This window comes from Thunnus albacares, chromosome 20 (assembly GCF_914725855.1).
Source record: "Thunnus albacares chromosome 20, fThuAlb1.1, whole genome shotgun sequence".
NCBI lineage: Eukaryota > Metazoa > Chordata > Actinopteri > Scombriformes > Scombridae > Thunnus > Thunnus albacares.
In genome coordinates this window covers 16,692,724-16,710,726 of record NC_058125.1, presented here as the reverse complement: position 1 = coordinate 16,710,726, position 18,003 = coordinate 16,692,724, and the positions used below count along the sequence as shown (strand labels likewise).

General features: G+C 38.7%; 1 protein-coding gene across 2 annotated transcripts in view; it reads left to right on the top strand.

The window, feature by feature from the left end:
• Positions 1-18,003, top strand: part of LOC122971022 (A disintegrin and metalloproteinase with thrombospondin motifs 14) — a 57,445-nt gene that overhangs the window by 20,543 nt on the left and 18,899 nt on the right. Inside the window, exons 4-7 of one of the 2 annotated variants that reach the window (XM_044337447.1) lie at positions 711-907; positions 9,152-9,235; positions 12,069-12,216; positions 14,716-14,821. In XM_044337447.1, the coding sequence (XP_044193382.1) occupies positions 711-907; positions 9,152-9,235; positions 12,069-12,216; positions 14,716-14,821 (535 nt within the window). Of the gene's footprint in view, positions 1-710; positions 908-9,151; positions 9,236-12,068; positions 12,226-14,715; positions 14,822-18,003 lie in introns of both variants that reach the window. The other variant, XM_044337446.1, reaches the window with a different exon arrangement.

Genomic DNA, 18,003 nt, shown 5'->3' with positions numbered 1-18,003 from the left:
AGGTGCAGCCATGGCAGTAATATGCTCTCCCTGAGTGCTTTTTGATTTATTGCATCTGTTGTGTTTGTGTCACAATGAAGCAATTCAATTTTCAGTTTATCACAAATATGTTCTACACCTGTGGATCACTGTATCAGTTTTTTTTCTTTTTTTTTTTAATCTGACATCTCAGCACACCAGAGCTGTTTTATCTCACAGTTTCTGTCATGGCCTGAATCTGTAAAATCCAAATTCACACAATTTATACCTCTAAATGAGTGTCAAAAGACAATTTTTGATAGAAGATATATTGCACATGAATATCACACTTGCAAAAAGCTGCTTTAGAGCTTTATGACATGGATGAATGATCTTTGGAATTGGTGTGACTCAGCTGGGATTCATGCTCTGAATGCACATATTATAGTTAGGCTGAATGTGGGGCAGAGAGGAAATACACTTCTGACTCTGTAGGCCAACGATTTATGAGTCTCAGGGGAGTATTTGTGATCGAGTGACTTAGAATATATAGAGTCCACAGCCCCGTCAATAATCCCAAAGGATTCCTCCTGCTCATCCCGAGACTCAAAGACAGAACTTTGTTTTATGTCGGCTTTGACACAGCAGTATATCACTTCACAGACGCTGAAATAAGAGAAGAAATATCATACATGTATCAGATTCCCACCGTCTGTTCATTGACTTGTTTATGTGCTGGTCGTATTTTGCAGTGGCAGACTTCGGGATCGCAGACCTCCCAGCGGCTCTGGATCTCGTCGAACATAAACTGTCTGAGTCTGAGCGCAAACGGAGGCACGCAAAGAAAGACGACTATAACATCGAGGTGCTCCTCGCTGTGGACGATTCAGTGGTGCGCTTCCATGGCAAGGAGCATGTGCAGAATTATGTTCTCACGCTCATGAACATAGTAAGTTCTATTCTGATTCTTTATATAATGCTCATCAAATTCTCTCCTTTCTTTTATGGCAGGGTCGTTGAGTTCTCTATATGTAAAATCCCAACATAAGATATTATATCATGATCTATATTTTTTCCTCCTTGTCCTCTCTGACATCAGACATTGCCACACTTGTCTCCAGACCCCCACTTTCTCTAGCTGTTTATGGATTACTGAAGAGGTAAAAAAAAAGAAACTCTCAGCTCATTCATTACGGGCTCCACCAGCTCCTACCACCATAATCTACTTACTAGACCCAAATCCCCCAAGTCAGATTTTCACAGGGTGCTGGTTTCACTCTGTAACAGTTACCATTTGGACCCTGCATGGTGGTCTGATTAGCTGCACTAGACCAATTAGAAAGTTGACTGGGAGCTGTGTGGGACAGTCATGGAAACCAGTGCCAGAAGTCCTCTCACACTGCCCAGTTCTGCTTACAAGGAATGATGTGTTTATTTAATTAGGATATCTTCAACAGGGAGAAATGTCTGATTTTAATGACCTTGGCTGATACTGTGAAGTGGCTGTGAGAAGGTGTTCTGTAATTGTCAGTCCTCAGTGTATAGAGCTTTCTGATATGCATTTATGAGTATTTCAGATCACTGACAGAAAAAAAGTGAATTTGAGGAAGTCCTTAGAGTTAAAATTGTCTGAACTATAGAGTGAAATCAAGCAAAGTTCTAACAATTGACCATATATTTCCCTTCATGCTGAGTCAAATTTGACAGGAAATTGTACAACCTCCGGAGAGAAAGAAGCAGTTTAAACAAACGAGGGTCAAAACTCCTTAGTTCCACTTGTAAGCCACAGGCTTGCTGTGTCTGAAAGAGCTCTGCCCACTCAAATCCCTCTGAATCCCTGCTCCGTGGCTGCAGAATGTGTAGTACCACCTGGAGAAACTCTCCCTGAGGGATTGATTACTGAACATCCTGTCTGCGCGAAGCCAAGGTGACTGCTGAGGTGCCTGCCGCACAATGGCTGTGTTGTTTGAGCACGGACCAGGTTTTGTCCACGTCGATGTGATGCTGTACACAAGCCAGGGACACCTAGCGCCTGTAGCCTACAGCTGCTACTCTCATTTTCAGTCACAACAGTCAGATTCCAGCCCTCTGTGCGCTCCTCCTGGCTTTGTAATTATCCCAGTATGCATGGGGTCGGCCCATCCCTCAGAAGGACACACCAAAAAGTTTTGAATGAATTGACTTGAGTCTTGTCAGGAAAAATATGCAACTTCAGTGTTCACAAAAGTCATCATAGAACTTTTAGGATGCTATATTTTGATGTTGTCTTAATTTTTCAACAGCTTCTTTGTTTCGTGTCCAACAAAAACACACCTATATAGGTCAGTATAGACCAGTCTAGGAATTTGAGTTTGTAACAAATCTGGGAGAGTTTGGGGTCATTCCAGTGTTCTTTACAGCATTTATTGACCTGAATAGGCTTCTGTGAATGGAATATTTGCTTAAATGCCTTGGGTGTAGCCCTGCGTCCCAGAGCAAATTTGGACTTAGGCCAAGATAGCCTTTCGTCAGTGACAGAGCTTTTGTTCTGCACGGTCGTAATTTTTACCCAGAGAAAGCAAACTGACACACACTGTTGGTGTTTCAGCAAAGGAGTAGCGCTCTGTTATTCTGTTTGGCATATCTGAATCCCTAGACATTTCTGTCTTTATGAGCCTGCACGAGGATAGATTACTGACAAAGCCTGGAAGAGGACACAAGATGCATCTTGGTTTTGAGATTGGACAACATCACTGTGCACATTAATGAAAAAAAAACAACACTAAAACTGGATTTAGATGCTGGATCTTTAGCTGTAACACCTCTACTTAAATCAAGAAAACAAAAACCAGAGATTTCATGATATGAAACTTCAATAAAAAAAGAAAAAGAAACCCGAGCTGCTTCTTTGGCAATGAAAACAACCTTGGTGGAAGTCTGCCTCCTCTGAGTTCTTTCTAGTTATGTGTTTGTTTATATATCAGTTTTGCCATGTAATTGTGTGGATATTTATACTCTGTCTTGTAATTTTCATGAAGCACAGCAAAACCTAAAGGATTTTTTGCATATGCTTTCATCATCAATAACAGGAGATTAAAGTTTATGGACAGAAATAACATCACTGATGTTTGGCGCCTCTGCTGTAGAATTAATGAAAACATTGGACTTTACCTCAGGGCTCTTGTGGATTTCACAGCGAGTGCAATGTCACTAATTGATCGATGACCTTCGTCAGATCAGTGTTGCATGTTATTGACAGGCTGAGAGTTGATCAACAGACAACTACTAAAAGCAGTTCATGAACTTTTCAAAAGCAATGTAAGGCTTCCCCGTTCTTTTTTGTATCTTTTTGCAACAAAAAAACTTGTAATATGACTAAATAGATTACCTTTATTTCCACAGTACCTTCCAGAACAGTGCTTACAAAGTGCTACATAAATACACATAAAAAAATGAATATAAAGTCAACATAACACATTTGGAGATCTACATTGTATAAATATCAGAGTATAAAAGGTATTCTAAAATTGTGGCATTGACTCTGCTGATATTACACTGAGGGGGAGGCTGCTCATAGTGTTGTAGCTACTTCAATAAAAGCATTGAGCCTGTAGCAAATACATTTTGAAGGTTTTGCTCATCAGAGCTGAATAGCCAGAATTTGTGGTTAAATATAATAGATGATGGAGACAAATCATACAAAGTTTTGTAAGTAATTTAAAGCGCCTTAAACTGAATTCTAAAACTAACTGAGAGACAGAACTGTAGAGCGAGAGAGATGCTTTCTGTTCTAAGTGGTAGTCAGAACACTTGTGGCTGCATTTTGCCTCAGTTGCAGACATGCAGTTGCTGAACAAGGTAAATAAAGAGTTGTTTTTGTTTAAGTGGAGACAAAGGTATAGATGATTTGCTCAACTATGGTTCTTAGCTTCAGTTATCTGATTTTGACAACATTTCTTATCTGTAGAAACTATATTTTAGACAAGACTGACAAAAGAATAGTTTAACAAGGAAACAGCTAACCTGGCTCCAAGAAATCATCTTTACATCTAGTCAAACAAACAATATATGACGTGTTAATTAATGATCTTTAAAGGTGCTGGTTGTTCCAGTCTATGCTAAGCTAGGCTAACCATCTCCTGGTACCAGCCTCATAATTAGAGCACAGAGAAGGGTATCAATCTTCTCAACCCAAATTAGTCAAGAAAGTGAATAAGTGTATTTTGCAAAAAGTCAAACTAGTCCTTTGATGTGGTGATTGAAGTTTAGGCACATGGATTAAAAACAGCTTGTTGCCCAAGAGATACTACAGGACCTTTTACCAGAGCGTTTGTCAGTATTTTTTTAAGTTAGAAGCCATCCACTCATTGATAGTGACACAACAGATATATTGTAAAGACCTCAAGTGTCATCAGCATAATGGTAGTGACCGAGGGGGAGCATATACGGAATAGAATAGCATCAAGTATTGAGCCTTGTGGGACCCCACACAAAATGAGCAAAGGAATAGACAGAATTGCCAGTAACCACTTTAAACACTTTGTTGAATAAAAAGGAAGAAAACCAATTTAGAGTAGTTCTACTTACTGTATGCCCACCCAGTGCCTGAATCTCTCCAGAAAAATGGCATCATCAGGGGTATCAAAGGCTGCACTTAGAATGGTGTGACAAACAGTCTGCACTCATAAGATATCATTTGTGACTTGCAGTGGATGTGAAATGGAAATTTGTCAAAGATATTGTTCCCTTCATCTGTTTCTAACAGTTGCTTGGCAACTGCCTTTTTTTGAAGCTATTTGCTATTTGGAGATAGGGTGAGAGTGAAGGCAAAGTGTTGGTTTCTTAAGTAGATACATGCCTATCACAGGCCAAACCAAGAGAGACTCATTAACACTGACAGGAAGCTCATGGGCTAAAAACTCTTTAAAGAATTTGGATGGTAGAGAGTTGAGATTAGAGGGAGACAGATGGCTGAGAGTCCCAAGCTGCAGAGGGGAATGATTAACTAGTTTGTTGAAAGTATTAACTCCAGAACCGCCACGGGTAATTGAACGTTACTATGTTTTAATAAAATATTCATGTCCCCTGGTCTTTGACTTTTCCGAAAATAATATCGTGTAGCAACGCCTATTTTTTAAATAGTGAAGATGAATCCAGATTAAATACATTTATATTTATAGCTATAACCACCACCCGTATATGAATGTATTTATTTCCAGGCAGTTCATGTTTAAACAGTCTAAGTTGCTAGGCAACGGTATTAGTTGGAGTGTGTGATCCGACAACAAAGTCACAGTTAAATTATAAAAAGAGCAGAGGAGAGTAACCTGCAATAAAACCTTTGCTAAGTGCCTGAAGTGCAGGAAAGCTGTCTGTGGAAACTTCATAATCAAGGTAAATATATATTTGCATTATGATGTTATAAATTAAAAAAAGCTTTAATAGTTACCTAAACACAGGTGATGATTAAACAAACTCATTTCATGACATTAGACATTCCTTTGTGAAGACAATTCCTTAATGCAATGACAGAGTACATATTTTAGTATTAGCGACTCCTGGCGGTTCTAGTGCTAAAAAATCCAATATTATGCTTTTTTGCAATAATTTACTTAAATATATAAAGCTAAAGTGCAGGAGTTTTACATATAAATGAGCTTCCATTACATTCAAGCCTTTCCCAAACGAGTTCATACACTGCTGATTAAGCCTATCACCACAAGGTAAATCTCTCTGTATTTTGCAGTATACTGGAGTTTTTAATTTGGTGTCAGGTTTGACATTCTCACCCTGGCTGGATGAATGCATGACTGCAGATTTCTGCGGGCCTAGCTGGCATACTTCTGGTTAGCCCTCTGCTAACTTGAATGGGAGTAAACTAATTTAATCGTGGAGCTCTTTTAGACTTTCCAAATGTTATCGGAGCAAATGGATCAAATTCTGAGTCCTTTCATGGGGGTTGTGTGATGCTCAAAACAATTTGTCCACTGTTTTACAGCTGCAACAGTAGCGACGGAGTAGGCTATGAGGGAGCCTATGTAAGCACAGTGTTTTTGTAATTACTCTCACTGCCAGAAGGATGAGACATCTTTTTAAAACAAAGTTACAAAGTACTGCACACGATATAGATACAGAAAAATAAACAACATTCATCTACAGTTATATACAGAAAAATAAATTAAATAAATTACAACCCCTTTACAGAGAAGGCAAGTCGGTAGAGATGGGCTTTGAGAAGTTTTTAAAGCCGTTTGCTTGGCTGAGACAGGAAAAAAGCATTGCAGTAGTCAAGGTGTGAAAAAATTAGGTTATATATTAGTAATTCTAGATCTCTGGTTAATAGCATTGATTTCATTTTTGTGATGTTCCAGAGTTGGAAAAAGCAGGTTTGTGCAGGCTTGTTGAAGCATGGGTCAGTTCAGATTTTGGTCAAAGATTATGCCCAGGTTTCTAGAGAAGGGCTTAACACTTGAGGCCAGAGGGCTGATAACAGGGTTTCACTTCAGAGACAAACTTATTAGGACCAATGAGGAGAACCTCAATTTTGTCTCAATTTAGCTGAAAGAAATTGAGTGACATCCATACTTAATAGCAGCAAGGCAGTCATGGAGGGCACCAATATTACCTTGGCTTACCTGAAAAATACAGCAGCAGGTCATCAGCATAGCAGTGGTAAGAGATGCAATTGAACTGGCTAACCACGTTGCCTAAAGGTAACATATAAAGTGAGAAAAGGAACCAAGGATTGAACCCTGCAGAACTCTACAGACTATAGGAGCAGTTGAAGACACAAAGTTGTCAACCTGAAACTTCCTGTTTGAGAGACAGGACAAGAGCCAATTGAGAGCAGAGCCTGAGATACCTACCCACTTATTTAAACAGTCAACCAAGATGGAGTGATCAATAGTATCAAAAGCAGCAGTTAAGTCAAGCAGGACCAGGATTGAACGTTTGCCATCGTCAGCCTGCATGAGGATGTCGTTTGTCACTCTTAGTAGGGCTGTTTCTGTACTACGTTGGTGATGAAAGCCAGATTGGAATTTATTGAAAATATCGTGTCCTTCAATGACCTCAAGAAGCTGCTATGAAATGATTTTTTCAAGAATTTTGAAGATTAATGGTAATTTCGAAATAGGTCTGTAGTTATTTTGTTGGGTTGGATCAAGGGCAGGTTTTTTAAAATATTCTGGATGCTTGCCATCTTAAAATAATCAGGAACACAGCCAGGTGAGGGAGAGATTAATAATGGAGAGTAGGTCAAGGGCCCAGAGTAGAAGGGACCTCTTTAAGGAATTTGGTTGTATCTGCAACTTTTCATCACAGAAAATATGTTCTTACGCAGTTGTTTACCTTTTGTACTGATGATTCTCCCTGTAGAGTTTCATATCCATCCCAGCCTTGGAGATGTTTCAGCTGTGAGCCATGTAACATTGGGAAACTGAATGGGGTGTTTATTTTCAGAATCAGGGGGCCCAAATAGCCCCACTTCACAATTCAGAAATTATATACTGTATTTTTGTGAATTTAGTTAAGTGATGCTTTAATAATAGTTTTAACTTGGTAGGAGGTTGCAGGAGTAGCTAAGCTGATTTGATAAGTGTGACCATTCTCAATAAAAACTGATGGGAAGGAAATAAAATATTGCTTTCATCTTCAGATAATGATGATGATGATAAATTATGCACAGATGTTGCATAAATTATTTTCTAAACTTGGAGCATAATATATCAGTTTAAATATATGACTCTGCCACATGCAGTGTGAACCCACGTGCCTTAAAATGCCAGCTGTAAAACATATGTTTCCTCTAAGAAACAAGTTCAGAAGTCACACGGAGAAATGTGAGGGTGCTTTGTGAGGCTAAATTACTCCATGTTTACCAGTTGAGAGTTGCCAGTTTGTTTGGCTTGTTGTTAATTACAATCCATAACCAACATGCCCCAACTAAATGACTTACTGATTTATGGAAAAAGAAATATCCACCCCTTATTTTCCTCTGAACTTTTAGTTATCAACCACAAAGCGAGGCAGTTCGTTGGCTTTATAGGGTCCCAGAGGAGTGCTGACATTTATACAGTGACCATTTTGATGAAAATAAAACACGCTCAAGTGGAAATTTCAATGGGATTTGAATGGGATCCTAGCTTGGCCCTTGGTTAAGCATCTACATACCACAGCATTATTATAAAGCCAAACAGCAGTTGACACATTTCTGGGTCAGGCTTCTTTCCCATTGCATAACAACACTGGTTTTATTGGATGATTGCCAATGTATTAACACAATATTTCATTACAATTCCAAGGTTGTTGTAAGAGATGAAAAAACAACAACTCCCCCATGGTCAGACTGCTGGGACCTCAGAAATAAAAATCTGTGGAGGCAGCAACATACTGTACAAACATGATCAAGTGTTGTTGCACTCACAATCAGCGCAGTTTCAAATAAATGTTTACTTGCTTCAACTGATTTTAGATAAAGCAAATTGATTTCAAGAGAGAGGTGAATTAATTGACTTGATTCTGTGTTACTGATAAAAAACTCCCAGGAGTACAAATGACTTCAAACATTCATGTTATTTCAAAGCTGCAAACAAGTAAAAAATACTCTTTCCTAGATGCATGCATGCTCTTACTGTTCTTCTTCTTCTTCTTCCTCTTATTCTTCTCTCTGCCTTTGATCACACACACTATCCAAACTTACTTTGTGCAGCTCCACAGTGCCACTCAACAGGATTTCTGACAGCCAAGCTTCACTTTTTCAAACGTTTTGGTGCCACTTGAAGCCTCCGAGGTGCCTAGTTAGAGTGCTGTAATTAACATACCAGGTCCTTTCTCAGTACCTACTTACTAATTAACACCCTCAGTTTTATTGGCCATATTGTATTGATTGGAGATAAACCCATGGACCCATACTGTGGTTTTGCAATTGTGAGTTGAAAATCTTGCACACACTGGGTTTAGGTTTTTGACCTGAGCTGAATCAGTTTATTTCCCTTCCCACAGATTGATATCTGACAATATATGCTGTGCATTAGTATTAATACTCTGCCTCAAGGACAGCTATATGATTGATGGTCTTATTGGATGTAACGTACTCTTATATTGTATGTGTTCTGCAGGCTCAGTATCGTAAGACGTTCTCAATCACCTTCATCAAAAACACTGTGTTCTTTTCATCCTTCAGAGCAGTGACTGATTTCTTTGTTGCTTTCAGGTTGATGAAATCTACCATGATGAATCTTTGGGAACCAACATCAACATTGTCCTTGTCCGCATGATAATGGTCGGGTATCGACAGGTAAGCTATGTCATACATTGTTGCTATTTAATATATGCACATTTCACACAGCTTTCAAGGCAAAGACATTTGGTGCAGGACTGGGTTTGAAACCTGACAAATTTTCATATAAATGAATCTCTGTTGGCGGTCCTGCTGAATGATAACACAACAGTAATTTAAACCTAGTATCATATTGCTGTTATAGCCTACAGGAAATGATACAGTATATTTAACATTTAGTGTGGAATGAAAACAAGAGGGACTGTGCTCACCACCATGACTCAATAGTCAAAACAATAGAATGGCAGCTACATTTTTTCCAGACAATACATCAACATCCAATGAAAAAGACGTCATTACAAAGAACCCAGGCCCAGGTATTTTTGTGGCACAAAGCAAGATTTGATAATACTCCATCCCCCCAAAATAAAAGATTCAAATGTTGACAGCATTAACTACAATTTCTGACGATTAAAATCACTCAAAGAAAAAGAATAATACACTAAACTATACAATACTGAAATAAACAATATTTGTTTTGTACAGTGTATTGTAATTCATATAAACCAGTCCCTCCAGGATTTCATGGAGTTTTGTTATTATCATGGCCAAAAATGCCTGATTTTGTAGCAGCTTTTGTCAAAAATTGCAACACAATGTGTGATGATTTATGTGCTCTTATTGTGGTAAAATTGCGGGAATTGGGAAAACCTATAAGCAAAGGAAAATAATGTGATTTTTAAAAAAAACTACTACCAATGAAGAGTCATATGTAATCACTTACTTCAATAAAAAGCCTAGTGCATATCACAGAAACAACTTTATTTCAGTGCTAACGTTTAAATTTATTTTCTGAACATGAGAACCATGAGCTAACCGGCTCCAGCTACCGTACTGATATGAGAGTGGTATCACTTTGGCAGTAGAACGGCAGGGTGAAAAGAAAAGATTATAACATCCTCTCCTTGTATTCACAATAATTTATTTCAAAGTCATGACTAAAACTGTTTGTTTTGTTTGTAAAATTCAGACACATTGTGAAATCTGCTGCTCTGATTTCCTGCGTACTAATTGATTTAAGTGTAGTGCCTGCAAATTAATCATTTTCAATGTTTTTGGGGGCCCCTGGCTGGTTAGGGGCCCTTAGCAGTGTGTGATTTGATTACGCCTCAGGCAGACTCTGTGCTACACTCACTGTTTGATTGACAGGTGCTCCTTTCTGACCACTGTTAAATCACTGCAGCAATAATACTTAGCACTAGAGATTGTGTGTAAAAATTTAAACACATTTAAACCAAATGAGCTGTTAAATTAACTTGAGTTGAGAAGTGCATAATACATGATTTCAGTGATTAATGATAACACTGCTCAGCATTGCACACTGTGTATTAATTATCAGTCATTATCATATTTTGTTTATGTAACAGATAAATTATACGTATACAAGGCAGAGCACAAACATACTAAAATACTTCCATCTGGCTTTTATTATGGTTGAAATATTCAAAAATAGATGCTACTTGAAATAACCCATATTACATAAGAACTTATAAAATGTTTACCAGCTCCTCTGGACACTTTCATTTTTCCTGGCCCCCACATACTGGGCATAAACAGTGTTGTTGTCAATTACCAGTTTCATCCTCAACAGAAATTTGTTGTTGATTTAGATGGATTTTTGAGATATGACAGACAAAACAAAAGAATACATTACTGTTTCCACTTAATGTTTGTTCCCACTTGGAAACTGTCTCTGCAGTTGTTAATCAATTTTGACACTCCTTGCCAGTTTGAGAAAAAACACATGACCGGTTTTTGTGTTCACCAATTAAATCTAGCTCTTCTGGAGACACAATGAACTAAGTGGAAACAAGATCTGTCCTCTATGTTCTTTAGGAATCTAATTTATTTACACACATATCTGCATAAGGCGCCATTCAAACTGAAATTTGAACTTTATTTAACTTCTTATGGTGCTGTATAATAGCAGCATCATGACATCTGTCAGGCACCTGAGCCTTTAAAGAGAAGGAATTTAAAAGGCAGGTTCACAATTTTTCAAGTCTGGTGCCAGACTTGAAACAACAGTCAGGTGCCCAAATGGACATTGACACGTTTTTCTTGCTGTAATCATTCCTCCTGTTCATACTGGCCATTAGAAGATCCCTTCATAATGTACTTTCAGTGTAAGTGATGGGAGACAAAAGCCACAGTCCTCCTTCTGTGCAAAAATGTATTTAAACATTTATTTGAAGCTAATACAAAACTTCAGCCATCCAAATTCGTCAAATAAAGTCAATATCTTTCAAAGTTACAGTCTTTTTAGTGCCAAATTCCCTATTTTTGTTACAATCCTTCCACTGCAGCTCAACAGGAAAACACTGTCCATCTAGACACAGAGAGGGAAAGGAAGGGACTAAAAAGATTGCAATTGTGGAAGGTATCCACTTTATTTGACTATGTCTGCCTTAACTTTTGAATACTTTTACATCTATACAGGAGGTATCGAGGCGCAGGTGAACTTATAAATTAAGTTTCACATATGGATTCACCGCTCATATGTGTTATACAGTTTGTATAACATAATGCAATGTAATAAATGTAATCTCTATTTTTGGCTGCGCAGATGTTCCCACTCTGTGACTTTTCGAGGGAAATTAATCTAAACGTTATCTCCTTTCAGGATTTTGAATGTGAAAGTAAATGCACACCTGAAGTGAAGGTGTTATAGTGAGAAGTGTCTTTCTTTCCAGAGCAGTACCCTTTAGAGGGAATTGATAAGGTGAGCAATTACTTTTCTGTTCACAGTTTGAGTGGTAAAAACATTCTCCTGGTCCTTGCGTCTCTGCAGTCTATAAGCCTGATCGAGCGTGGCAACCCATCCCGCAGTCTGGAGCAGGTGTGTCGGTGGGCCAACACGCAGCAGCGTCGTGACCCCGACCACGCCGAATACCACGACCACGCCATCTTCCTCACAAGGCAAGATTTTGGTCCCGCAGGTATGCAAGGTACTGTATTTTTCTCGATCGAGGCCTGTGCAGACTGAGTGCTGATATCTGCTTCCATTCACAAGGGGTTGGCTTCAAGTCTTGCCCAGGTAAGGTCGATGGAAACTTAAAAGTGGAGGCCACAGCTGAGGTCACGAATCCAATTCTGCCAACAGCGACCTCACAGGAAAATTACTGAATAGCTTTCCAAAACCTTGCTGACTTGACATTGATGCCACCCTGGATATGAAAAATTGAGATTGATTGTTGAAGAAAGTTTTTGGCATGTAGAGAAAAAACGGAAATGTTTGTTAGTTTGTCAATTATGTAAACGAACTGTAGTTTTTTAAATTCTTCATTAAGTCTGTTTTGTTAACAGAACTTAACTTGAATCTCACTCATAAATAATCAGTAGATGGTTCTCAGTCCTAATAATACATGTATGTAATGATTAGGAGTTTCATAGCATACATGTTCTGTCAGTTTAGCATTTGTCTCATGCTGTACTTCTTCTTTTCAGCACTTCAACAGTGAGATGATCTTTCACAAAATTGAAGTGAGCAACCTAGGCGCCAGAGAAACCGGGTCCAGAATGAACAAAAATTCTCTTTGCTCAAGTTCAATATCTTGCATTGACCTGTGTATATTTTTACCTTTAAAGCGCACGTGTCATGTTTAGAGGACGACCTGAGGCTACCTGGTTTGCTTGTCACACCTCCGGATGTTGCCATAGCTGCGGTTGTGTTGTGTTCATAACAAGCCCAGTTTCTATGGCGTCCTGCACTGTGTTGGGCTGGACCTGGTGCTGAGTCTCGGGGTCACGAGCAGGCATCGCACTCTCTTGTCAAAGTTTAGCTGTGAGATGGTAGATTCTATATCCAAATATAGATATTGGGTTGTGGGGTAAATAGAGGAAAATCCATTCAGTTTATGGTGAGAAGCAAATGGAGATGAAACAACTGTATGAATCTCACATGATGTTGTTAACTGATAGTGAGTTCGTCACATTTGCAAAAGCAAATCCTGTGAATGATTTCAAGTGTTTTTGATTTGCTCTCCATGTTTACTGGCTTGTTTCCCGTGCACTTTGTTCACTGTTTGAGTTTATCAACCAGATGATAGAGTCCACTTATCTCCTCGCTCATGACATCAGCAGTACAGAGCCAAAATTTTGACCCCAGCTGCTGCTGCTGCACCATTTTGCTTCAATGTGCAAAGTTTCCAGTTGTCTCTTCATGGGAATGTAATCTGCATTCTCCTGAATCCCTTTTATCTGCCTTTCAGATAAAGGGTCATGCTCCACAACTTCTTTCATGTCTCACTATTTCACTCGCAACACTAAATCCATCTAATTTGTTGTCATTTATGAAAAAAACCATCAACCATCTGGATCAAAAACTGGCCTTGTTAAAGCACAGTCATGATCACACTGTAGCAACAACAACAACAAAAAAAAAACACTCTGCTATGACATAACTGCTGCAGATGTTTCTCTTTTTCAACACCTCTAAAATAACCTGATATACATGCTTTTCAAGAGTCTTTATCATCGGCTGTCTGCCTGCTGCATTTTCTGCTTTTTTACCTGCATGCCAAAAAGGTCTTCTGAAGGTCAGAAAGCATGAAAGTTATCTGAAAGCCACCAAAAGAAGGCCAGAAGAGCGTGCTTCTGAACCCAACCAAACGCGCTAAGCTGAATCGCTGCACACCTCTTGATCGAGTTATGTTTAATGTTCGTGCTTTGCTTAAAAGTTTGTTGTCCTGGTGAACTGTGTGAAATGTTGTTTTGCCGGGCGGGTGTCTGCTGGGGAAATTATGACAGACTTCCAAGCTTGCTGTTTACTTCAGGACTTTCTTTAGAGAGGAGATATTCGGTACATCTTCTATCACATAGGATCTCCGTCACTCCCCCTCCACCTGATAAAAGTCTCTATAGTGTCTGCCGTTTATTAGCGTTAAGCATTTCCGGCTTTCAAGATGTTTTGTAGTAGACGTCAAGGCTTCAGTATTTGAATTCGGCATGTCCTTGGTTAGGCAAAGACCATAGATGTACTTTGTAATCAGTGAATGCCATCTGGCTCTGAATGCAGACATCACCAACACCACAGTACACTAATTCAACATGTTTAAGTGGTATATAATGTACTTCCATGAAACATTTCCCTTCCCTTTTGTTCACCTTGAGAGGTTTGGTTTAGTTGTGAAAACAATACATACATATAGATACAGTATGTGAGTTCACTGAAAGAGAGTGACAAGCACTCTTCAAATCAATTTAAAATGTTATTTTTCAAATGCTCTAATCTTAACTCCAGAGTCTGACAACCAGCTGCACACCAAGAAAAGATTGAGACCTTCACAATGACTGCAATTACATCATATATAGCTAAGTTCAATAATGTCACATCAAGAGATAATTTTCCACCCTGATCATCAGCACTGCATGAGAATGTCACGACTTTCATCTTGGTACTTGATTATTAGGGCTGTGTGGTCTTTTCTGTTGCCCAGGTTACGCTCCAGTGACTGGGATGTGCCACCCACTGAGAAGCTGCACTCTGAACCATGAGGACGGCTTCTCCTCCGCCTTTGTGGTTGCTCATGAAACCGGCCATGTGTGAGTAATGGCATGATGATGAAAGGACCAGCAGAGTCTCATAGGATTGTGCTGCATCCAATTAAGCCGATAGTCTTGCATGGTAACTGTAGTCTGTAATCAAAGGCAGAGCCCTTTAACGGGGCTCTGTTGTCTTAACAAATAAAGCATCTAGTTGCTTCAGCATGTGCATGCAGGTACTCAGCCAGGCAAGATGAGCTTATTCAGCTGTATTGTTGAAAAACAACTCCTGCAAGCAAGTAAATGTATCAATACAAACCACATGCATTAGAATATATATGTATTATATATGCATATATTCGATACATTCATTACTTGCAGAATATTACTAGAACAATATTACTACTTATAACAGGGTGTCACAATTTTACATTATGTTATTTTTGTGGATTATTGAAAATGAACTGAATTGAATTGATTCATAAAAAGATACCACAATGTGAAAATACTCCTTAAAAAGTCCTTCAATTACACTTAAGTAAGTAGATAAGTATTAGCAGTAACATGTAGCCAAATACCCAAATAAAAAGTAGAAGTACTCATTGGGGATGGGTATCAAATGTCTATACATTATGAGTATTGTCTGAACTGAAATTGGCATCCAATGCATGGTCATAGTCTTAGTCTTGTCTACTTGTTCCTACAACAGTTGTTTCCTGATTTAGATTAGTAAACTTTGCTAATTTTCAATGGTATTTCATTTAGACATTTATTTCTTGTACGGTAAACACTGACGTATTGAGAAATAAGGCATGTTTAATCATTATAGAAGGCTAGTGTAGCAACAGGCTGTATCCCTTCGGTATATCAGCTTGTGGAGCTGCTGTATGACTCATTAGCACCTTTTGCCCATGGTCATAAACCAGCATTATCATATATAACTACTGCTCCATTTCACACACACTTCTTCTCCTCTAATGGGGATCTGAAGGCTTTGGAGGTAGCCTCTGTGAACTCCGCCCCCTTCTGCAGCACAAACATCGCAAACTGGCCAGACAGACCTGATTGACTCTCCCATCACACAAAAGAACAGAAGAACAGGTCACTAACCTCTTCATCCACTAACAGTGGAAAGACGGCAGACTCTGTGCTATGCCTGTCAGTGCTTAGCGCCCTGGTCAAAAAGCATGACTAAGTGAGTGCTTTTTAAATTGTTTTCTAGGGTGAGTGAATTGTCAGTGTCTGCACAGGTGATGCAGCCTGTAACACTGAATATTTCCCACAGACTGAGGGATTGACAGGGACTTGCTGTTGAAATGTACATATGCATCACTGCCAAGGCCACCTTGAAAATGCCCAAAACTTAGTAAGACCTGATAAAATCCAGGAATCCAAGAATTTTATCTGGTTTTAGACTTTTTTTTTGAATATTAAAAAAATCAGATCAGATCAAAATCAGCAGCTTAACCATCTTTTGTGTCTTCATCCCATTTTTTTCTTCACTTTTGTATTACAAGAGGCATATAATAAACTGTCCTTGCAGCAAAGTGTCCTCTTGCAGTAAGAAACAGGACTTTATGATGTACAGTATGTGAACAAAAAACAGGGTGAAAATCAGTTTGAAGTGATCCACTCTTTTAAAAAACCTGGATGTTTTCCTTTAGATAGTGGTAAAAACTGAAATCAATGATGAACGGAATTATTTTTCTTCTGTAATCATTAAATTTGGATTTGAAAGGAGTGAAGTAGAGTGTAGTGCAGTGGAAACTTACTGTCTATCTATCTATCTATGATCCTCCAACACTCTTTTCATGTGATCACAATGTAACCTGCCTCAATCAAAGTAGAAAAAATGACTAAGAATTGACAGATATTTTATAATGTGCAGAAAAAACGTATTATATTTTACACAGCACACCATCATCAATTAGGTCTTTTGAATTAAGTGTAATGCTAAAATCAAGATAATCCTTTGTTGAACACACCAGACAGGAGATTTATATAAATAGCAGAATAAAGCCTTATTCTCCAGTATGTGAAATATAGTGCAAGTAAAGCACTTTTTTAACTTGAGAAAAGAAAAGAAGGAGAAAACACCTGTGGAATCTGAAAATCATTAGACATTTTTGATTGCCTCAAGAAACAGACAGATCTGAGCAGCTGTTCATCTGAAATTCAATTTCAAAAATCCCCCAGCCACATGAGGTGTGAATTTTACTCCACGGGTCAATAAATCACACAAACCCTAAGCCTTTTCTATATTATGTATATGAAAAATTTTGTTCTTGCTTACAATTGTGGCTGGTTTGAAACTGCAGAGTCAGAATTTGCCTTGTTAACTTGTTAAATTGTACGTTATTCAATTTTTTAAATCATAATATAAGTTTCATTACTTATGAGAGCAGTAATTTGAACAGCTGTCCCTTCGCAGCAGCTGTCCTGCAGACCTGACCAGCTGTGTCCTATGTGTCTCCTTGTGTCTGTGTGAGTTTCCTCTGAGTCCTCTGGGTTTCTCAGCCAAAACACATGCAAGATAAATGAAAGGAAAACTGCCATAAATTCCCAATAGGTCTGAATATGTTCTTCCACATGTTTTTGCTCTGTGATAGACTCCCCTCTCCCCCTCTCTCTTTCTCTCTAAACCCAACCGATCGAGGTACATGGCCGCCCACCTAGAGACCGGTTCTGCTTGAGGTTTCTTCCTGTTAAAGGGGAGTTTTTCCTTGCTGCTGTCGCCAAGTGTTTGCTCATGGGGGAATGTTGGGTCTCTGTAAATTAAAGAGTACGGTTTAGACCTGCTCTATGTGAAAAGTGCCCTGAGATAACTTCTGTTGTGATTTGGCGCTATATAAATAAAACTGACTTGACTTGACTTGACTTGGTAACTTCTTCACGGTATTCTCTGCCTCTTGCCCGCTGCATGCTGGGATAAGCTTCAGCCTGTCGTGACCCTGAGCAGGGTAAGGGAGTATAGAAGTTTGATGGATGGATATATTATAGTAATTATGTTGTCTACAAGAAAGGGAAGGGATTGTTCCTCAAAGGCTGGATCTCTAAAGGACAAATTCTGAAAAAGACTTTATTATTATGGCTACATAATTACAAAATAAGAGAACCAAGAAGTGCTTCAATCACACGTATGAGAATTTATATCACCACATTACATCTGTAATCATGCACTGAATGAACATGTAATAGAAAATGTTGAGTGTGAGTGTGCAGGTAAGGAGGGAGGTGGTTCT